The following is a 23,380-nucleotide window of genomic DNA, read 5'->3' as shown; positions in this document are numbered from 1 at the left end:
AAAGAATGGAAAAAAAAAAAAACCCTACTTTGGTTTTTTTTTTATCAAATCCCCAAGTGTAGCCTACTTGCATCTTTTCATATCAATTTTGAAATCATTAATTCATTATACATGGATCATTCATCAAAATAATGAGGGTAAAAAAGAGGAGAGAGCAATAATACAACTAAAAAGAGGAGAGGGTTAATTTGGCTCTCTGAGTGGTACTATTTGGATGAATAGAAAGCCCTATATATTTTCATTTCTAAATTCTAACGGTCGAGTCTCAAACTTCGTAGGCTTTGGTTTTTAAATAGACTTCAATTTTTTTCATTTTGTATTTTTTTTTACCGTACCGCTGTTTTAACCATATCAATTTATTTTTGTGAAAAATTTATACCTGTCTAAGGCTCTGAGCTAATAAAAATATAACCCTATGGAGTTTTACATGATTTTAGATTTTGAACAATCAGAGGGGGAAGAAAAATTTAGGAGCATTGAAGATGTGAAAAATTATGAAAGAGATGGAGTAAGAAAGAAGTAGGGGTGGGCTCGTGAAACCGAAAACCGAAAAAAACCGCACCGAAACCTGAACCGAAGCTGAACAAAACCGCACCAAGAAAAAACAGAACCGAAAAGGAAAAACCGCACTGAACCGCACTCTGTTCGGTTCGGTTTTCGATTTCGGCCCGCTAAAAACCGAACCGAAAACCGAATTACTGTTCATATATATATATATATATATATATATATGTAAAACGGCGTCGTTTTGTTTAAGTCAGAAACCCTAGGCGCCGCACTATAAATAGCTCTCTCACACCTCACACGGTCATTCCACAGCCTCATGCCTTCTAGTCTTCTCTTCGTCAGTTCCCTTTTCTTTTTCGATGTTTGATTCTTCTCTTCAGCGCCTTAAGGCCCTCAACGGTATGAGACTTCAAACGTTCCCGTATTCCCTAATCAACAATCAGACTTCAGTTCCTCTCTTCCTCAATCATAAATCCACTTTCGATTTCGATCCGATTCTTCTGGGGTGAAGTGCCAAACTCCCTATCTTGAATCTGCCTCTTCTAGAATCACCATGAGCTCATGGTCAAGGATGAGAAGACCCTCCTCGTTGGTGCGAAGCCAGTCGCCATCTTTGGGCTCAGGTAATGTTGGATCTCTGAGTTATTGAATAGTTTGAGTTGATTTTGTAGTTGCTGTGAAGTATGGGATTGTGGATCTAAGTGCTAAATCAATTGTATGATGATTTTTTTTTGTTACAAAAACCTAGAGGAGATCCCATGGAGTGGTATGCTGCTGATATTGTCCACTACAATGTTAAAAGACGAGGACAAAGCTGCTGCTCACTTGAAGGTGAGCCAACTGCCGAAGACATCAAGAACATTCTTGGTGCCGGTACCTTATTGCTTTATGGGAATCATTTGCTTATTGTTTGGGTAAACATAGGCCCAAAGTCTGTGGCTTTATAATCTATTAGTGCTATTGATTTGTTAATTCATGCTTTGTCATGTGGTATTTGAATTTTGAGTCTTTTTCTTTTTGATCTATGGTTTACATAAATATGTGGTGATTATTTGCAACTAATGATATTATTTTGTGGGTTGTTGATAATGGCAAAGATGGAGCTGCTGGGATTGTTAATGATGGGTCTGAGATGGTGTGCCAAATGAAAGGCACGGTTGGATTGAATGCTCCTCTCATGATACAGGCTTGAACCTTCAATGTGAGTCTGCCAATACCCACGTCTCCCTTATTCCTTTGTAGTTATGGTTCTGAAGATTTTGTTGTTGTATGAGTAATTGTATTGATAGTTGTAGGTGCTAATGTAAATGGAGTGAAATTATTTGCAAGGGGCAAGAGGCAAGGAGAGAAAGAATGACTCTGTCGTTAAGGTATCCTCTGATTATGTTACCTAAAGCATCCTTAGCATGTGCTGATGTTTATTATGTTATTGAAAACCAACACAAATTATCTCTTGGTTTAGTCATAAAATTTCAAGTTACAGATTTTGAGCTTTTCTTTTTCTTTCTTTGTTTTGTTATTATTTGTTATTTATTTAATTTTTATATTAAAGGGTATGATACGCTTGGAAGAACTTGTGATTTGAATGCCACATGCTTTAAGGAAACAACTAGTTGATGATTGTCAATCAGTTACTCATCTGGGCAAGGTAGATATGTTTTTTTTCAATACAACATTTTAAACAATGCCTTGAGTTATCTTTCTGGAAGTGGCTTTGTATAATTTTATTTGGTTCTTCTTTTCTCTTAGTCAGTTATACTCTCCAAGTTTTCTATTTTTGTCACAACTAAAATTAAAAAATTGTATTCTTTTCCTATTCTGTTGGTGTATAGAATATGTGATTGGTCAGAAGTCTTGAGCAGGAAGTGTCCATTAAAACTAAAAATTGTTAGCTCCTGCCAGTTTGTCCAAGTGTAGAGAGTAAATGTTTTTGGGGCATATACTTGTTGAATGGTGGGTCTGGCATATTTCAGATGTTATTATGTGCATAGCTCTTAATTCTGTTGCATCCTCCCATTGCATTGTAAATCTCCCAAAAGAAAAATATGCCCAAATTATATCCCATATTCACTTGTTATGAATTTCCATGTAATGATATCCCATATATTCAGGCCCATATCCATTCTTGCAGCTTGTTAAACTTCCCCGTACTCTAAATGTTGATGACATACTGAAGAAGTATCTAGAATACAGATCAAACAGCGATGATTTGTAAGTTTTCTTTCTTGTTATTACTCTCTCTTTGCATCCTATATTTCTGTGAAAAAGCAATTTTGTACGAAGCTCTTAGTCCTTAAAGCATGTCAGTGTCAACTTCTTTTTTGTCTAATGTATTTGGGCTGAAGCATTTTCGTCTCATTTTGCAGGCGACAAGAACCAATTATCAAAATTTTCCAGCTGTTTTAGAGGATATATTTCTAGATAATGTTTTTAGCTTTCTCTTTTCTTTCCATATCGAAATGGCTCCAATGGCCTTGATTTTTTCCATATTGAGAAGGCTCCAATGGCCTTGATTTCTTATTTCCTAGTTTCCAGTGTAATTATTGTAAGTAAATTGGTGAGCAAGGAGCTTAAAAGGCTAGTTAAAATAGAAAAAAAACCATCAAACCGGCCTTCCAAAAAAAAAAATTTGTTTTAAATAATTTTTATATAAGAAAAAAACCGAACATAACCGGTTGGTTCGGTTCAGTTTTCGGTGTTGAATTAAGAAAAATGGAAAACCGAACCGAACAGAGGCAAAACCGAAAACTGAACTGAATCAAACCGAACCCACCCCTAGAAAGAACTCATTCGGTTGGGTCTATGAAGGTGAAGCTACTGTTGCAAAAATGACTCAAGCGTGGTGAAGCTACTGTTGCAAAAATGACTCAAGCGTGCCGTAGCATCATCAAATCAAGACGACAAGTTGGTCAGTCGTCATCCACGTGATGCTGAGCGTTTGTTGTCCTTTGATTCAATTATGGCTTGCTACCAATAATTTACTGTTGGTAAAAGGTGATAAATGTGTATGACCACTGTCGACAATTATTTGCATGTGACTTTTTTTTTAAAAGTATTATTTACATTTGATTTTCTGCAAACATTGTTTTTTTAAATTTATTTAATAAACCCAACCCCTTCCCACCCGTCAAACAGTTACTAAGGGAGAGAGTTAGGAGGCAGGGGTATGATAAGTGAAAACTTGAGAATTATGGGTTTAGGTGTGCACAGGGACATGGAAAAATTCTTAATGAAGGTCATTTGAATATATAAGTAAGGTAAATGAAGAAACTACATAACATATCCTATTTAAGTTAGAGTGGTCAGAATACAGAAGAGGCTGTGTCCTATTAATGGTTATTTTCAAATTTGGGGTGACAAAAAGTGATGAAAAAAATTTAAATAATAAAATGCATGATAATATTTTTCCAGTGGGGCATCAACTTCCATTATGGATTATTATTGCTTTTCCCCATTGATTACGTAGGAATAATTCTATATTCCAACTTCTATTTCAACTGGTCTTAGAAGCATGATGCGTTTTAGAAACACTGCAGGTGAATGGCCAGAAATTGGAGAGAAAAAGCGAGGTTTTGCAATTGCCAGGAGCAAAGGAAAGGAAAATGTCAGTTTTGAAAATTTGAAATCACCTTTCTTAGAACAATGTTGTTAATGTCGCTCTGTATTCACAAAAGATTTTGAAATAGACAAGGCTAACTGAATCCAACTTTGGATGCAGAAGGATTGCTTCACAAAAGTAATCAACTAAGAAGCACCGATACGGGTACGAGTATCCGGATACGGTACGGTCGGATCCGTGGATACGGCAAATCCTAAATGTAATTGGATCCGGGTACGCGAAGGATACGTGAATTAAATATATATATATATATATATATATATAATTAGAAGAAAAAAAATTATGAAACATAAACAAAGTACTAGTTTATCACAATCAAACATTATCAATCCAAAGGTTCAAATAAAAGGTTAACACAACTTAATTCAACTATCAACTTCATTCAACTTGGACAACATCCTCAAGGTCCTCATCTTTATCATCAACATTAAACAAAACCGGCACTAGAACTAGAACCGGCATCAGCAGACCCGACACTAAAACTAATAGGAGGTGTTCCTCCATCACTCATGGTTCCTGAAAAATACACAATTTATCACAATTCACAAATTAGCATAATGCCATAATGCAAGGAATCGTAAATGTTGCAATCTTATTTACTTAAATGTTATGGCATTTAGAGGCAGCATTCTCATACATATTTCACAATCCGACAACATTATCTACAATTAAACTGAACAATCAAGCTATAAAATAATCAAATCATAAAAGTTAATTGTAACAATGTGGTAAAGATGCCCCACCCATGATTAAGAAATATTATGTTAATAGTATTGCTCAGGTTGGTTCCGTCATTAGTCAGTTCTATTCTAAATTCAATTGCGTCTAGCCATCTAGCATAAAACCCATATGGCCATATCCTTATCCTTTTATCATCAAGCCCATAACACCATCAGACACTTCTAGTCGAAAAAAAAAAAAAAAAAAAACAGAAAGATTAACTGATAACTCCATGAGACCCTTACTGATCTGTACAATAATTGAAAGCATCAGAAACCATCAGACCCTTACTATCAGTACAACAATTGAAAGCATCACACCCAAACGAATCGAAGAACTTCTACCATTCAGAGAAGCAATCAAGTTCATATGGGTAAGAAGCAACTAAAAACTAAGAAGAAGAGAACAGAGAACGTACTGGAAGCAGTCTAACTGAAGCTCCAAGCTCCAAGCTCCAAGCGGATCGAAGAAGAGGAGAAGCCTGATTGATCTTAGCTGCAACTTGCGAAGAAGAGGAGAAGAGGAGCGCGAGTGAAGGACCAACAGATCGAAGCGTGGCTGAGAGTGAGGGTAGGTCTCGATATGTGATCTGAAGTGTTTTATGTGTTTTGTTTTTGTTTTTTTTTTAATGGTAAAAAGTCAAGATTACCCCCGCGTATCCAGTTGATTTACATATATACGTATCTGATTAAGATACGCACGTATCCAGGCCGTACCCAAATCCGGATCCGCGTATCCGCGCGTATCGTACCCGTATCCCAGATCGATACGGGATACGAAGCCATTTTGCTGTATCCATGCTTCATAGGTAATCAAGAGATGGAAGATACCAGCAATGATTATTTTTATAGTGTATTAGAAAACTCTTTTTGTAGGAGAGTCCAAAAGCGAGATAATAATGTCTATGACATTTACCGCACCACCACACAGTTAATAACTTCTATGTATTATGTATTGTATCTATCACTGAAATTGCCTTGTATGAAATGTACACCTGAGGACCTAAATTTGCTAATCACGCTAAGTGGTTCAGCAATTCAGTGGTTGCATTGAGTTCCCCCCCCCCCTGTAACGTTTAAGATATGGAGCCCTCACATTATGTGTTCGAACACTAGATTAGTTTAGTGTAATTGTTGAATTATAAATGTGACTATAGGAGAGGCCGCAATACCTTAGAGCAAGTTCACCTGTAGTCAAGAAAAGGCAAAGTCGAGAAATCAAGAATTCGACCAGTCAAGTTACTATTCACTACCACTGGACATGGGTTTACACCCGTTGTTTTTCTTGCCCGGTCAACACTGTTCACTTTTCAGGGTTCACACTATTGTTCACGTAATTTCAATGTTCACCAGTGGTTTACTGTTCATTTTTACTGTTCATCAGATTTAAATTTTTTTTAAATAAAAAATATTTAATGATAATAATGAATATTTATGGATAATTAATGTCATAATTATGCAATTTACTTTTTTCAAAAATATGTTTCGGTGAACAAATTATGAGCCACTGACAATTTATCTTGAAATGAATGAAAGCACAACGGACAAATTATGAGCGACCGACAATTTATCTTGAAATGAGTGAAGGCACAATGGACAAATTTCCTTGAAATAAGTGAAGGCACAACCGACAATTTTTGAACGGACCAGATCATTTGCATACTATTCAATCTAACGGTTATTGTTGATGTAATCTTATCTAAAATTTCGGATCAGATTGCGTCGAACCAGGAGTGGACACGTGTCCTCAAAGTATGATCACGTTTTTTGTGAAAATTGAAAATAAATTGAGCAAGAGGCAGCACACCATTCCTCACAAGCTGATATTCACAAATCTCATTCGTTTTCATATTCTCTAGATCCAGCACATTTCCTCTCCTTCCCTCATTTCAATGAAGAGATTGTGGGCTAAGTATCGACAATCTCGAGATGAAGATCTTGAAGAGTTGTGTATGACTAATGCTCTTGTGGTAGCAGCAGCCGCTGAAGCTGAAGCTTCCTCCGGATCACGACGACGGGGTTCTCAACAGGGGCGTGCACAGAATGAGAAGCGATTTAGGGAATCAAGAGGGAAAAACATGACAGAAGATTACTTTGTGGAGCGTCCAGTTTTCAGTGAAGAGGTATTCCGGACACGGTACAGGATGAGTCACAATGTTTTCAACCGCATCTCCACTGACCTTTATCGCTATGACCCGTACTTTGTCCATAAATCAGATGCTGCAAAGAAAGTCGGACTACTTCCCCAGCAGAAGCTGACATGTTCCTTAAGAATGCTTGCTTATGGTGCCGGGGCAGATCAATGCGCTGAGTATTGTCGGATGGGGAAATCTACCGCCATTGAGGCTCTGAAACGATTTACAAGATGAATCGTTAATCTGTACTCGGCAGAATACCTCTGAGCTCTTACTCCTGCCGACCTCAGAAGACTTCTCGCCAAAGCTGAGATAAGAGGCTTTCCTGGGATGATTGGAAGCTTCGACTGCATGTACTGGCAATGGAAGAATTGCCCAACAGGTTGGGCTGGAGAATACAGCGGAAGAAAACGTATGCCGACTATCATCCTCGAAGCAGTCGCTTCTTATGACACATGGATATGGCATGCCTTCTTTGGAATGCCTGGATCATGCAACGACCTCAACGTGCTTGCTAAGTCCCCGTTGTTTGACGAGCTCACTGCTGGTCAAGCCACTCAGATCCAATTTCAAGTGAATAACAGGATTCACAATTTAGGGTACTATCTCGCTGATGGTATCTATCCGCAATGGGCGACTTTCGTGAAATCAATTCCAAGGCCTACATGACCCAAGGATTTGAAGTTTTCCCAAGCTCAAGAGGGGTACAGGAAGGATGTGGAAAGATGTTTCAGAATTTTACAGACGCGCTTTAGTATTGTTCGAGGAGCAGCTTGTGGCTGGGATAGAGATGACCTTCGATACATCATGTTGACTTATATTATATTACACAACATGATAATTGAGGATGAAAGACCAGATGACAGCGATGAGGATTTGGAGTCCGATGAAGAAGAGGATAACACTATGAGGCCCAGGTTGGCCCAGGTTTGGGAAGGACCTACCGGTGAAGACTTCGATCCTGTTGGTATAGATGGTTATTACTTCAACGGATTCATGGATCGATATGATGCCATTAGAAGTGCAAACAGTCACTCAAACCTTCAAGAAGATTTGATAGAGCATTTCTGGAACGTTCAAGGCAACATGGAGATCTAGATCATAATATAGAATTTTTGGAATAATAGGCTAAATATCTATGTTTTGTTATGTTTGTGTGCTTTGAATTTGGCTTGTATTATGTTTTGGGAAGTTGGTGTGCTTTTAATTTGGCTAATGTCTATGTTTTTTATGTCAGTGTGATTTTAATTTGGTTTGTATTATGTTTATTATGTGCTATGATTTTGATAAGAGGAATGTGCTTTAATAAGAGGAATTTTCAAATACAACTTTTATTTCATTAAATAGTCGCTTACATAAATGAAAAACTAGGAATAAGTACAATACAATTACACAACATGCATAATCACCTCATTATTCAAATCATGATCCTCATCCTCTCTAGGAATCCAATTTGTGTTTGAAAGTTCATCATTAGGGTTAGGGTGGGTGAATCACCCGTAGAGAAAGGTGAAAATTGTGGTTGTGTAGGATATCCCCCGGGGTAAGGTGGTTGTGGATAGTAACCACCGAGATAAGGGGGTTGTGGGAATCCACCAGTGAAGGGAGATGGTGGGAATCCATCGGGGCAAGGTGGTTGTGGGTATGCACCGGGGTAAAGAGGTTGTGGGTATGCACCACCAAAATTTGGTTGTGGGAATGCACCACTGTAATTTCATTGCAGATAGTATCCACCCATAGATGGTGGCGTCTGCTCGCCAAGTTCTTCTTGCTCCGCTATCTTCTTTTGCTTTCTTGACCAATAACGCTTTCTATTTGACGTCATTTGACTTGTATCAATCTCCATAATACGCTCTTCCCTCTCTTTATTTCGCTCTTCCCTCTCTTTATTTCGCTCTTCCCTCTCTTTAATTCGATCTTGCCTTTCTTGAAATAGGAGTTGCTCTTTTCGCATTTCGATTTGCAAGAGGATACATGCTCTTTTCTCTTCCTCTTGGAGACTTCGAGCAAATTCGTCATTGATTTTTTTCTTGCCCACGGTTGCCTCTATTTGGTTGTTCGCTATACTCTCGAGAGTGCTTGACAAAGGATTTTGATCTTTCACTGCCTTCTTTCCTTTCCGTATTGCTTCTTTCGCAACCTTCCTTCCTTGAGGCCTCACATTAGGATCTGCAGGTTGGGTTGCAATTACCTCATCTACATCCATGTCCAAGTTGATGGGGGGAATTTTCAGCAATTGGTTGTGTGTGCGTATGTTGACTTCCTACATTTGATGTTCCTCCGGATGTATGGCTAGGGATGTCTTTAAATTGTGCAAAGCCATCCACAACAGCGTAAGTAATTAAAAAAATTAATAAAAAATGCAATTAGTACAAATATAAACATCGTTGTAATTACATCATTATTTATCAACTAATTATTTTAATTATAAAGAAAAACAATTACTACAATTAAAACGATATTATAATTACTACATTATTTATCAAGACATATTTTACTATAATGTATCAACAAATTAAATGATTTATCAAAAAATATAAAGGTCATAATTTTAATAAGAATGTATTTTTACCGTTTTACAACAAAAATCAATAAGTACAAATATAAACATCGTTGTAATTACATCATTATTTATCAACTAATTATCTTAATTGTAACAAAAAGCAATTACTACAATTAAAATGATATTATAATTACTACATTATTTATCATGTAATATTTTACTATAATGTATCAACAAATTAAATGATTTATCAACAAATACATACCTCATCAACCGAATTCGAACCGCTCTTGTACCAATTTTTCGTTTGCCTTAATGCACAATGCCACTCAAAGAGTTCAACCTTCAAAATTTTCCACCTTCCCTGCAAAGATTAGGTTGATCGGCTCTTGGGCCAATTTGCGTCAAAGTGTCGCTTCACGCGCAACCATAAGTTGTTTTTTTTCTGATTTGTGCCCACAGCAGGATCTTGGCTTACAACTTTCCAAGACTTGCACAATTGAACATCTTCCTCATCCGTCCATCTCCTTTTATCTTGGGTATCTTCACTTTGATCTCCCTCTTGTCTGGGCACTGTACGTGTGTTTCCCCTTTGTTCGGCCATATTGGATAATGAAAAAATTGAATGGTGAGAGCTATATGAAGAGGAGGAATGTGTAACTATGAACTCTAATTTTTTGGGTGTGAGATGTCAAGAAAATGCTAGGTATTTATAGAGAAATTTTTAGAATTTTTTATAAATTTTTTTCTTACCGTTACAATTAATGTATATACATATTAAAAACTCCACCACCGTTGGATTCTGAACATTACCGTTACAATTCATATATATACATATTAATTCATCCACCGTCAGATTGTGAACAGTAATTGAAACCAACGGCCCAGATTAAATGACCGTTGGTTTCAAATTTTCTGAACAAGCCAACGGCCCAATGCCACCTGTCCCCTGTGCCCACTCACTGTCGCTACGCGACAAAATACCAATTCAGTCTTTGGTCGGCCACATGGCGCGTTTCAATTGGTCCGTGTCCTCCACTCTGGGCCATTACCTCGTTTGGCTCTGCACGTCACCGACTGACGTCACCCACGTTCCACAGTATATCGAGCTGGCAACCGGATGACTTTGGGCAAGAGTTTAGTCATGGGCTTGCCCATTTTTTTTGACCTGGGTCATGCAAAGCCAAAGCTTGCCCAGTCAAGCAAGGCCCGGTGGAAGCTCCTTTTTCATTATACCCAGTCAACACATCATCAAAATGATGTGGCTTGCCCGGTTAACTCCACCGCTGGACTTGCCCTTATTAGCTATCCGGATTTCTTGCGGATGAGTCTTTAGATCTAGAAAGTATTTGGTATACAACAATCAATAAAAAAAAAAACGTGAAAAAAAAAAAGCCCAACCTCGGTCTTTTTTCTGTGGTTAAATTTGCAAATTTGGTCTACATGCATCTTTTCATATCAATTTCGAAATCATTGCCCGTGGGTCATCCATTGAAATAATTGAGGGCAAAGAAAGAGGAGATGACAATACAACCGACAAGAATATAGGGAAATAATTTGCCTCCCTGAGTGGTACTAGTTTTGATCAAATGATTTCATTCATACGGAAGTGTTACAAGTGGTATGAATGATACAAACAGGAGCCATAATTGACCCACTAACAACGTCAGACCAACAGGTCAGAACAATGACTTCCGAAAGGAGCTAAACCTCCAGTACACCATGAGGCTGGAACGATGATCACACAGACCAAGATGACTCAAAAACCGACAAACTGCCAACAACATTGGTACGGGCCGTCGGCATACCAACCGGGTAGTGACTCTGAACCCAAGAAGGATTAACATATGCTCGAGTCAACTCCTCCTCTTGAGTAGTGAATACACGAGATAGAAGTAGGCGTAAACCGTCATCACTCATCAGTGGTGTCTTGTAAAAAAACCAACAGACATGAACAATCAACCACAAAGGATCGGACAAAACAGAAAAAGCACAAAACTAAAAAAAACAACTAGAAAAACGGAGATGGTACTAGTTAGATGAATAAAACAGCTCTATATATTTTCATTTCTAATTGTCAAGTCTCAAATTTTTTAAAATTTGTTTTTTAAATAGCTTTTAAATATACTTCAAATTTTTCAATTTTTTTTTATTTTACTATACTGCTGTTTTGACCATGTCAGTTTGTTTTTGTGAGAAATTATACCTTTCTGACCTAATAAAAATCTACCCTATAGAATTTTACATGATATTAGATTTTGAGCAATGAGAGGAGGAAGAAAAATTTGAGAGTAAATTGAAGATGTCGAAAATCGAAAATTATGAAAGAGACGAGTAAGAAAGAACTCATGAGCTACTGTTGCAGATATGACTCTAGCAGCAGCGGCATCAAATCAAGAGCGATTTCAGAATTCAGAATTCAGAGTTTCAGACTAGGTCCTTCAGACTACTACAACTCTACAAGACTACAAGTTGGTTAGTCGTCGTCCACGTGATTCTGAGCTTTTTTGTTGTCCTTGATTCAATTATGGCTTGGCTACCAATAATTTTCTCTTGGTTCACCAAATTTTTAAGTTTGTCCACCAAAGTTTCAACCCCAGCTCCATAATTTTCAAAGTTTCACTTTTACGTACCATGGTACATGACTACATGATACATACAGAAAGCGACAGCTCGCATAAAGTGAATGCACAGGGGTCCTACGACAACCATGCCCACCGTCTAATTTACGACAACCATGCCCACCGTTTAATTTCAATGGTCTATTATGGCCTACAGAAGCTTTTACAAAACCGACAGACTACTAGGGAACACTCTATAGTCTATTCTGAGCCAACAAAAAAAAACAAAACAAAACAAACAAACTTAGAGCTAAGTAGGACACTCCAATTACTTTGCAGCTAAATTATTTAACAATCAAGCACACTTAACCTCTAAATTTGGTACATGTAATCACCAAAATTGCCTTATAAGAAATATTGAAACCGTTTCAGACACCTGAAGCCCCAAGTTTGGCCTGCTTGCATCTTTTCATATCACATTTGGAGGTGTTTCAATAATTTGGCACCCTTGTGTAATTTCTAATGGATTTAGGGTTAACGTGTTGTCGATTCAATTGGGCCACAAGGCATCTCTACCTTTATTTCCTCTTGTCCGTAATTTCAATCATGCTAGAAGGAATCTCAGCGGGCTCCTCCATAATTTTGAAAGCTTCACTTTTACCGACCTACAGTCATGGAGTTAAAGCTGGCATAATTTTCAAACTTGGGGCTTTAGTGCCCAGCTTTCACAAAGCCAACCATTATTGTCCGAGCATCTATTTTCATCAACAATCCATTATTGCCCAGCTATAGCTTTTACAAGAACAAAAGACTACTTAGAACACTCTCTGCCTTGAGATTGAGAGTGATTTTGAATACTCCTGAAAGATGTTTCTCGCTGAAGCCGCTGCCGGAGAAGTACTGAGTAAGGTGATTTCACTCGCTACTGATCAATTGAGACTCGATATCGTCTTGGGGTTCCGCGAAGAGATACATAAGCTCAAAGAATCCTCAACTCAGATTGGAAATTTAATCCGTGATGCTGCTCATGAACCTGAAGATCGGAAACTGCAGGCAAGGGCCGATTGGATGAAGAGGCTTATAAGCGTAGCTTATAATGCAGACGATATTCTGGATGAAATAGAATATGAAGTTCATCGGATCCGTATAGAGGAGACCCTGGATAAGAAGATACTCGGCTTCTTCTGCAACAATCCTGTTGTATTTCGCCTCAAGATGGCACGCAAGATTTACAACATCAACACATCCTTGGAGAATCTCAAAAAGGATGCACCCGCTGTGGGACTCGTCATAACAATGGGATCAAATGGAGGTGCAGCAGCAAGTCAAGGTAGGCGGGACAGGGAAACAACCTCATTCCCAGATGCAAAAATTGTTGGAAGGGATCAGGTTGTGTTAGATATAATTGCAACCTTGACCACCTCCCACAATCAAGAAAATATTCCTTCGGTGATGGCTATCGTAGGATTGGGAGGCCTAGGTAAAACAACTGTGGCTCGCTCAGTTACCAAGCAACTGAAAGAAGGTGAAATGAAAAAGTACTTTGATACAACTCTCTGGGTGTACGTATCTAATAATTTTGATGTCAACTCAATTTTACATCGAATGGTGCAATCATGTGGCGTGACGGGAATGGACTCTTCAAATCAGCAAGTATTGATAGAAAACCTCCAGCAGAAGTTGAAAGACAAAAGGTATTTTCTTGTACTTGATGACGTTTGGAATGAGAAAGCTGACGATTGGAGTAAGTTGATGGGTTGTTTGTCGCAACTAAATTCTGCCAAGGGAAGCTCTGTGATCGTCACCACCCGTAGTGCCAAGGTTGCATCCATAATGGAAACACTTCCTAGGTGCGATCTAGAGACTCTATCGGATGATGAATGTTGGTCCATATTGAAGGATAGAGCATTTGCGGATCCTAATGCTCTGATACCTTCAAAACTAGAGGAAATCGGGAGGGACATTGCCAAAAAGTGTGCTGGTCTTCCATTGCTGGCAAAGGTACGGTATCTTGGATCACCTTATTGATTATTCAATGTGTCGATGAACTATTTGGTATGTATAGATGAAGCTATGCTAAAATTTGAATCTTAAATAACTGTAGGTTTTGGGAAGCTTGATGCGTTTGAAAAATAGTGAGGAAGAATGGTTATCAATTCTGAGAAGTCCAATATGGCAGCAATCATCTGATGAAGAGGATAGCAGGATCGTGTCCGTTCTGAGGTTGAGTTTTGACAATTTGAAATCACCGCTGAAACAATGCTTTGCATATTGCTCCATGCTCGAAAGAGGCTCCTTAATTGAAAGAGATAACTTGATCCAACTATGGATGGCTCAAGGTTTTCTGAAAACTTTTCTCCATCCTTCTCATGATCACCAAAGCAACCAAGGGATAGAAATGGAGGGTATAGGCAGCAGGTATTTTGATACTCTACTGGAGAACTCCTTATTTCAAAGTGCTACAAACGATGAGGATGGCTTTATCACCAAATGCAAGATGCACGATCTAGTGCATGATCTCGCAATAGAAGTATCCAAGTGTGAGAGCTTGACACCAGACCTCAATCATGAGATGGATGATCATGAGATTCGACATGTTGCACGGATTCCTACTCAAAAGCTAGAAAGTATGTCAAAAACAAATATTTCAAGACTGCGCTCACTCTTTTCGAATGACCACGTGTCTAATACCAATTTCCGAAAGTTTAGAGCTTTACGTGTCTTAAGTTTCTTTGGGAATAAGCAGATTCAGAAGTTGCCATATTCACTTGATAAGCAGATTCAGAAGTTGCCATATTCACTTGGCAAGCTGAAGCACTTGAGGTATCTGGATCTTTCCCAAATAAAAATTGAATCACTCCCAAAGTCTATTGGCAAGCTCTATAACCTCCAAACATTGAGATTACCTGGGGATCTTGAAAAGTGTCCAAAGGAGATTCAAAATTTGATCAACTTGAGGCATTTTTATTTTGGTAAGGGGATGAAATTTAAGGCTGAGATTTTGGAGCGATTAACTAATCTCCGAACACTGCCTTCCTTTAATGTGGGTAAGGAGAGAGGTCCTGCAATTAAGGAGTTGGGTGGGTTGAAACGACTGAGAGGCCACTTAACTATTCGAAATCTAGAACATGTAAGGGATGGTGAAGAAGCAAAGAAGGCTTTCTTAGTGGAGAAGAGTCACTTGAGCAAGGTAACATTTAAATGGACACCATCCCGTTGGCGACTTAATGACAATGAGACGGATGTACTAGATGACAATGAGACGGATGTACTAGATGGCTTGGAACCTCATGGTAACTTGCAAAGCTTGAAGATTTCCTGTTTCGAGGGTGCTAGGTTTCCGTCATGGATAACGAGTCTCCAAAATTTGAAGCAGATTATCTTACGTGGCTGCGAAGGAGTCCCAACACTCGGCCATCTACCTAATCTAAGATCTCTTGAGATTAATGGGAGGATGGAAAAGCTGAAACGTGTGGGAGCTGAGTTTCATGGTTATAGTGATACTAGCACAACTTTATTTCCAGCTCTGAAAACACTATCCATCTGGGGGTGCGAAGAGCTCATTGAATGGACGGAAGCACCGAGGATATCAGCTGAAGGAGAGGTCGTGAAGGTATTTCCTTGCCTCGAAGAGTTGAGCATATCTAGATGTGACAGCCTACAGTCGATTGCAATCACACAGGGCATCGCATCTCTCCGTCAATTGAACATCTGGGCCTGTAGGGGATTATCGAGCCTCGAGGTTGGGCTCGATTACTGCACCTCTCTTCAGGAGTTGAATATAAGTTCTTGCCCTAAACTGGTTTCAATTCCAACCGCACAGGGCATGCCGTCTCTCCGGAAATTGGATCTCGTACAGTGTAATGGATTGTCAAGCCTAGGAAGTGGGCTCAACTACTGCACCTCTCTTCAGAAGTTGGACATCTCCTACTGCCCCAAGCTGATGTCAATTCCAATCGCACAGGGCATCGCATCTCTCCGTGAATTGAAAATCCATGGTTATGAGGCATTATCAAGCCTAGAGGTTGGGCTCGATTACTGCACCTCTCTTCAGGAATTGGACATCTCTGGCTGCCGCAATCTGATGTCAATTCCAATCGCACAGGGCATCGCATCTCTCCGTCAATTGAAGATCCATATGTGTGAGGCATTAGCAAGCCTAGAGGTTGGGCTCGATTGCTGCACCTCTCTTCAGGAATTGAAAATCTCCTACTGCCCCAAACTGATGTCAATTCCAACCGCACAGGGCATGCCGTCTCTCCGGAAATTGACGATTGAAAGGTGTGACAAATTGTCAAGCCTAGGAAGTGGGCTCAACTACTGCACCTCTCTTCAGAAATTGGGGATTGAAGATTGTCACAATCTAACATCAATTCCAATCACACAGGGCATCACATCTCTCCGGAGGTTGAGCATTGATTCTTGTAAGAGATTATTAAGCCTACCGAGTGGGCTCCAATTCTGCACCTCTCTTGAGTATCTGGTTATAAGGGATTGCTCTAGTCTAGTATCCATGTCAGTATCATATGTGACGTGCGACCACCCGGACTCAACGAATCAACCGGAGGAAATCTCTACAGGTGTTGATGCGTATTTGTCTTTACAGGAGGAGGATTGCCCTGGTCTAGAATCTATTCCACCTAATCTCCGTCACTTGTTGATATGTCATTGTGGGAAATTCAAATCACAAGTGCCCACAGGATTTCACCGCCTCACTCGTTTGAAGACGCTGAGAATTGGTGCTTTCTGGGAGGAGCTGGACGCCTTCCCTGATTTTCAGCTTCCTCCACCACATGATTCACAACTTGAAGAGTTATTGTTGAAGGGGTGGCCTAAGCTCAAGTCTCTGCCCCAACAAATTCAGCACTTGACTTGTTTAAAAGAACTCTGGATAAGTTCTTTTGAGGGACTAGAGGCTCTTCCTGAGTGGTTGGGAAATCTTACATCTCTTGAGACTCTGGAGATCTGGCATTGTAAGAATCTCAAGTATCTACCTACACAAAATGCCCTCACCAAATTGCAGCATCTCAACATTTCAAACTGTCCCCTGCTCGAAGAAAGATGCACCAAGGAGACTGGCCCAGAATGGCCCAAGATTTCTCACATCCCATATCTTCGGTGTAATTGTTTTGACCAAATTCTTTATGTTTTCTTTTTTCCTACAAATTTATTTCTTATTATGTTTCATTTTTCATCTTTCTTAACTCAGTTTAGGACACAATGCCTGCCTTACTGAACTAGAAAGTCTGTTCACATTTAATTGCCAGAAATTTATCCCTAAAAGCAGGGTAAGCTTTTCAAAGCACCATCTTTTCTTCTCTTCTTACATTTCTTTTTTCACTTTAACCAGTAATGCATTATCCAATCCTACTTTTTCCTTCTGGCATAAATTATGTCGTAGCAGGCTCTATCATACTTGACGGGAAGATCAAATGATGCTGAATAGGTGATGATCCAGTCCCAGTAGTTCAATCACCTCTCCCATGTACGGCTTGTCTGCTGTGTTTCATTGAAGATAAGGTGACCATGATACTGGAAATATATACTTTAATCATTTCAATCTAATTATATCATATCTGCTCTCTCGTGGAGGATAGACATATATACTATTAGAAATCATTTTAGTCTGTTTTAAACTTAGAATATAACATCTTTTCCATGAAATGCTGTGCTGGTTTGGATGCCATGTTCCATTCTTTAAGGAAGACTTGCAATGAAATAAAGATATATCTATACCCTGTTTAATTAATAGTCAATTCCTTATTGCTGATTTAATATTAAGTAATTTTCCTTTACAAATTTACAAGGATTGGATTTCTTTTAGCTGCATACAGAGTTATCTGAAACCAGTGGTGCAGTGACTTGATAAAGAAGTTTCCACAACATTGTTTTCTTCTGATGTTTATGACACATAATGAACTTGGAATTTATTGATGCCACCCCACTAGGATGATTGCTTAATTACTTTGCTTCAGTTTATTCATAGGTTGTATAGTCATTATAACCTGTTATACTTTCTTTGTGTCAGGTGTTAATCAGCATCAGCTATGAGAATGAGAAATTGAGAAGTATCCACCCAAAGTGGAAGCTATGCTAAAAAAAGATGAGGACAGCTGACATGAATGGCTGACTTCTAAGAGTCCAAAGGTAGATTGTATCTTTCTCAGATGAGTAATTTGTGTATGTTCTTGTTCCCTGTATCACCTTCATCTAGTTATTTAACTTATTGGTTATCCTCATTTCTTGTGTCCCATTATTTCTTTTCCTTTGTAAGTACTAGTTTTTGTGGTGGGAAAGTTCATCCTCTAGTATAAACAAAAAAGCCATTGATAAGGATGTACATTATTGTTCTTATTTTGGGTTGAGGGAGAGATGTTCAATGACATTTATTGTAAGTTGAGTGTTTGCCAGAACAGTTCAAACCCTCATTCATTTGTGGTTATCAAACAATTGTGATCCATCTAACTATGATGTGAAAAACTACTTACTGCTGAATCTAGAAGGAACCTCATTATATTACTGCAACTGGAAATTATTGTTTTTCACTATGTGAAGTTATGCTGAGGGGTCCCAATTGTGAGATTACTTGTATTTCATTTATATGGATGGATGGCAAAGTTAACATTAATATCCTAGATGCTCACATCTTTGTTTAAAATCAACAGTAAACTTTCGAGATCCCTTTCACCTCCACAACTGTAAACTACCCACATTTTTTCATTCACAACCTTTGTTGTGGAAAAGCTGTTTGAAGCATTTAACAAAAGATGTGAACTTGTTATCCTTCTGTCTTTGTTTTCCTCAGCACTGACAAATCATTTTTCTGAAATCAGGTCTACATTGAAGCTATGAGAGGCATCCTTAAACTAGCACAGTGGGATATTCATGGGGTTCAAGTTCCAGGGGAAGCATGCCTTGAGCGTTTAAAATTTCAGTTGTGCATGATTGCTTCCATCAATGTTCTAAGTTAAACCAGTTCCTAAAATCATTGTAAGCTTTTCAAACCCCAACCTCTTCTTTCATCCTGGTGTTCCTCTTTAATTTGTCTGTACAGGAGGATTGCCCTAGTCTAGAATCTATTCCACCTAATCTCTGTCAGTTGTTGATATGTGATTGTGGGAGATTAAAATATGTGCCCACAGGATTTCACCGCCTCACTCGTCTCAAGGAGCTGAAAATTGGTGTGTTCTGGGAGGAGCTGGATGCCTTCCCTGATTTTCAGCTTCCACCACTACTTGAACACATGGAGTTGGAGGGGTGGCCTTAGCTCAAGTATCTGCCACAACAGATTCAGCACTGTACTTGTTTAAAAGCACTATTGATAGAAGATTTTTAGGGAGTAGAGGACCTTCCTGAGTGGTTGGGAAATCTGACATCTCTTGAGGCTCTTTATATCTGGCGTTGTGGCAATCTCAAGTATCTACCCTCACTAAATGCTATGAAAAACCTCACCAATTTGAAGGAGCTCTCCATTTATAGATGTCCCCTGCTCAAAGAAAGATGCACCAAGGAGACTGGCCCAAGATTTCTCACATTCCAAACATTTCCAGTAATTTTTTTTACCAATCCTATCTGTTTTCTTTTTATTTTCTTTTTCTCCAAATGTCTATCTTATATCTCATTTTTCATCTTTCTTAACTCAGCGTAATGAAGCTACGGAATGCTTGCCTTACTGAACTAGAAAGTCTGGTCACGTTTCAAGAGGAAAATATTTTATCAATTGATCTCGTTCAAGTTACAAGGTTAATCAATTCCCAATTGCCAGATATTTATCCCTAACTCAAGGTAAGCTTTGCAAATCACCATCTTTTCTTCTCTTCTCAGATTTCTTCTTTCACTAGAGTTTAATCAGATTTCCATTGCATTAACTGATCGTACTTTTTTCTTCCTAATGGCATAAATTGTATATTAGCAGGTTCTATCACACTTAATGGGAAGATCAGATGATGCTGACTAGTTGAAGATCCAGTCACAGTAGTTCAATCACCTTCTCCATGTATGGGTTATTTGTTATGTTTCATTGAAGAGAAGGTGACCATGATACCGGAGAAAAATACTTTAGTCTTTAAGGAAGGCTTGCAGTGAAATAAAAATATATCCGGAGAAATATACTTTAATTATTTCAAGCTAATCATATCATATTAGAAATCGTTTCAGTTGTCATCATCTTAGTATTTAATATTGTTTCCAAGAAATGCTGTGTTGGTTTGGATACCCTGTTCCTTTCTTCAAAGAAGACTTGCAATGACATAAAAATTTATCAATGCCCTGTTTGATTGATAGTAAACTTTTCTTTGTACAAATGTGCAAGGAATTGATTTCTTTAACTGCATCCACAGTTATCTTAAATCAGTGGTGCAGTGACTTGCTAAAGAAGTATCCCAGCATTCTTTTCTTCATTTGTTTATGACACTTAAATGAATTTAGCATTCATCGATGCAAGCCTACTAGGGTGATTTCTTATTTACTTTCCTTCAATTTATATTTATAAGTTGTAATGTCATTGTAACCTTTTATACTTTCTTTGTATCAGGTGTTAATCAGCAGCTGCTATGAGAATGAGAGGTATCCACCTAAAGTGGCAGCTATGCAGACAAAAGATGCACTGAGGACAGCCAAAGTGAGTGGCTGACTTCTTATTTTGCAGAGGTAGAGTGTAATTTGTGTTTGTTCTTGTTCCTTCTATTGCTTTCATTTAGTTATTTAAATTATCAGTTATCCTCATGTTTTGCATCCTATTATTCTTTTCCTTCATAAGTAGTAGTTTTTGTGATGGTGAAGTTCATCCTCTAGTATAAACAAAAAAGCCATTGATAAGGATGAACATTATTGTTCTTATTTTGGGTTGAAGGAGAGATGTTGAATGACATTTATTGTAAGTAAAGTATTTGCCAGAACAGTTCAGACCCTCATTTATTTGCAGTTGTCAGACAATAGTGATCCCTCCAGCGATGATGTGAAAAACTACTTACCACTCAATCTAGCAGAGGCCTCACCAAATTACTGCATCTTGAAATTCTTGGTATTCACCATCTATGTGAAGCTATGCTGAGGGGTCCCAATTGTGAGATTACTTGTATTACAATAATCTGGATAGATGCCAAAGTTAACATTCATATCCTAGATTCTCAAAAAAAAAAAAAAAAAAAAAACATTCATATCCTAGATGCTTGGATTTTTGTTTAAATCCACTGTAAACTTTTGAGATCCCTTTCAACTCAACAACTGTAAGCTATCCAAAATTCTTTCCTTCACGACTATTCAGTGTAGCAAGTGTGTGATTGCCTTGCTGTGGAAAAGCTGTTTGAAGCATTAATAAAAAGAAGTTAACAAGTTTATCCTTCTCTCTTTCTTTTCCTCAGCACTGACGAATCATCTTTCTGAAATCAGGTCTGCATTGAAGCTATGAGACACCTCCTTAAACTAGCACAGTTGGATATTCATGGGGTTCAAGTTGCAGGGGAAACATGTGCGTTGAGTGTTTCAAAATTTCGGTTGTGCATGATTACTTCCATTCATGTTCTAAGTGCAACCAGTTCCTAAAATCATGGTAAGCTTCTTAAACCCCTACCTCTTTTTCCCTCCTGGTGTTCATCGCAATTTGATTCACCAGTTTTCAAATGCATTGTGCTCTGCTCTATAGGCTATTTACTTACTATAGTTTTTCCTGAGGGCTGGCTTTATAGTTATTTTGGCATAATTTGTAATTTCTCACCAGGCTCTGTCCTGCTCAAATGGAAGAACAAACTTAACTGGACCTGGTGTGAACTAAGTTCAGGTACTTCCGTTCTCCATCTCATGCATGTATTCGTTTCATTGAAGGTTATGCCGTCTCATGTTCTGTTTTATTCCTATTGGTTTCCCTCTTTTGTTGAGTTTTTCTCTTTCTTCTCTTTATTAGCAGTCAAGTGTTTCATATACTTCCAAGTATCAAGCACCTTTCATACTGAAACTTGTCAAAATAGAATGTTACATCAGTTATCTTTTCTTAGTTTCAACTATTCTGTGTATTGTTTCAAAGAAACCTATTCTTTGTATTGCCGATCTCTGCAATCATCTGCTCCCAAGTAGCACTTTGTGGTACAATATAAATTCACCTTTACATAATGATACAATTCATTTACTAAGGTAAAACCCAGGATCTGGATAAGTTTTCCTTTGCAAACTATTTTTTTTATGTTGATCTAATGCTTTCTTCTATGTTCATTTAGATAATATTTTTGATCAGTTTCTTCTAGTAGGTTTGGTGAATTACATGTTTTTTTTTTTTTTAAAATTTATTATTATTATTATTATTATTTTTAATGTCCATTCTGACTTCTTTCCTCGCTTACTCAGATTTTGTCCTAAGGATCAAGGAATTGGAGCACCCAAATTCGTGGTCTCAGGTGGCTGCTGTTTGTTTGGATCTGGTGAAGGCTGGTAACTTTGCCCTATAGAACAAACTCCGTCTGCATCTTGGATAAGCCATTTGATCAAGCATGCATGGTTTCTAGGAAACAAGGCTTCTAGTATCTCTGAGCTTTATGAACAACCTCCAGTCAGATTTCACATTTTTGCGCTCTGTTGGTGTTTCCATGGAAGCTTAATGAATGGAGCAACAAACAAATCCTGGAGGACCTGGACAGTTTGGTGCTGTTTATGAGTTATATGTATATGGTTGTGGAGCTTATTGTGAGCTTCTCTGCACTTCCTATACTTCCAAGTATCAAGCCATATTTCTGAGATTTGAGCATTTATCTGTGTCTAGGTAAAAATGGCATCAGTTGTGGATTCATGATTGTGGTAGTAAAAATTCTTATATACATTCTTTGAGTGTTATTCTCTTGGTTGAAAAATGAGAGATCAAGTGTTTGTGAGCTTTAATTGGGGTTCTCTGTTGAGAATGGTTGAGAGAGTGTGCGAGGATTACTCAACTAAGAACATTTTATTTTGACAGTAGTGGATTATTGCCCTGGACGTAGCCCGAGTTGGGTTCACCACGTTAAAACTTTGGGTTCTTTTAGATTTCACCATTTGCCTCTTCTTCTAACAATTTTTGCTGGTTTACCATATTTAAGGGCAAGTGAAACAAATCAGAACTGATCAAGTGAAATCATTCTGAATGTGGTTCTGTTTATCATCAAGTTTACATGCCTTGACCATTTTGAATTTCGTGCATTGTATCTAGTAATCTGCTCTTAATATTGATATCCGAAATGCTCTAGAGCCTCGCACTCAGATGCAATCTTAGTTTCTCTGAAGACCAATGCTCCAAGATATCATTTGAACAATTGTACGTAACATGGTAAAGATGCATTGAATGAAAGGGGTGGAACAACTATCAGGTTAGATAG

At 38.3% G+C, this 23,380-nt stretch overlaps 3 protein-coding genes and 1 long non-coding RNA gene across 22 annotated transcripts; all 4 read left to right on the top strand.

Annotated features, from left to right (window-relative positions):
* The first annotated feature begins 730 nt into the window (after positions 1 to 730).
* LOC112198324 lies at positions 731 to 4,411 on the top strand. Of its 5 annotated transcripts, none has more exons than XR_005808997.1 (8): positions 731 to 1,130; positions 1,256 to 1,338; positions 1,605 to 1,708; positions 1,803 to 1,877; positions 2,060 to 2,155; positions 2,619 to 2,718; positions 2,874 to 4,111; positions 4,226 to 4,411. It is a non-coding gene; the product is annotated as an uncharacterized LOC112198324 (long non-coding RNA). The 5 variants fall into 5 exon arrangements; XR_002935940.2 differs by having other exon boundaries at positions 1,797 to 1,877; positions 2,639 to 2,718; XR_005808996.1 differs by having other exon boundaries at positions 2,639 to 2,718; positions 4,226 to 4,410.
* A 2,326-nt stretch (positions 4,412 to 6,737) lies between these two features.
* LOC112199346 lies at positions 6,738 to 7,214 on the top strand. The gene has a single exon (XM_024340376.1). The coding sequence runs from the start codon at positions 6,738 to 6,740 to the stop codon at positions 7,212 to 7,214; it is 477 nt and encodes a 158-aa protein (XP_024196144.1).
* Positions 7,215 to 7,310: 96 nt separating this feature from the next.
* LOC112199345 lies at positions 7,311 to 8,078 on the top strand. Its single transcript, XM_024340375.1, has 2 exons — positions 7,311 to 7,622; positions 7,725 to 8,078. Exons 1-2 carry the CDS (start codon positions 7,311 to 7,313, stop codon positions 8,076 to 8,078), a joined length of 666 nt encoding a protein of 221 aa, XP_024196143.1.
* Positions 8,079 to 12,584: 4,506 nt separating this feature from the next.
* Positions 12,585 to 22,985, top strand: LOC112196947 (putative disease resistance protein RGA4). Of its 15 annotated transcripts, none has more exons than XM_024337441.2 (14): positions 12,586 to 14,045; positions 14,149 to 17,164; positions 17,254 to 17,332; positions 17,449 to 17,564; positions 18,073 to 18,191; positions 18,878 to 19,034; positions 19,187 to 19,593; positions 19,688 to 19,829; positions 19,960 to 20,040; positions 20,578 to 20,693; positions 20,968 to 21,066; positions 21,435 to 21,594; positions 21,763 to 21,822; positions 22,383 to 22,985. In XM_024337441.2, the coding sequence occupies exons 1-3, from the start codon at positions 12,912 to 12,914 to the stop codon at positions 17,256 to 17,258; spliced, it is 4,155 nt and encodes a 1,384-aa protein (XP_024193209.1). In that variant the 5' UTR covers positions 12,586 to 12,911; the 3' UTR covers positions 17,259 to 17,332; positions 17,449 to 17,564; positions 18,073 to 18,191; positions 18,878 to 19,034; positions 19,187 to 19,593; positions 19,688 to 19,829; positions 19,960 to 20,040; positions 20,578 to 20,693; positions 20,968 to 21,066; positions 21,435 to 21,594; positions 21,763 to 21,822; positions 22,383 to 22,985. The 15 variants fall into 15 exon arrangements, with proteins under 15 accessions (XP_024193206.1, XP_024193209.1, XP_024193207.1 ...); XM_024337439.2 differs by having other exon boundaries at positions 20,968 to 21,108; XM_024337448.2 differs by having other exon boundaries at positions 19,960 to 20,075; positions 20,968 to 21,108.
* The last annotated feature ends 395 nt before the right edge of the window (positions 22,986 to 23,380 follow it).

The sequence above is a fragment of the Rosa chinensis genome, chromosome 4 (genome assembly GCF_002994745.2).
Source record: "Rosa chinensis cultivar Old Blush chromosome 4, RchiOBHm-V2, whole genome shotgun sequence".
Taxonomy (NCBI): domain Eukaryota; kingdom Viridiplantae; phylum Streptophyta; class Magnoliopsida; order Rosales; family Rosaceae; genus Rosa; species Rosa chinensis.
The sequence above is the reverse complement of the archived record's forward strand: the minus strand, read 5'-3'. Positions and strand labels throughout refer to the sequence as shown.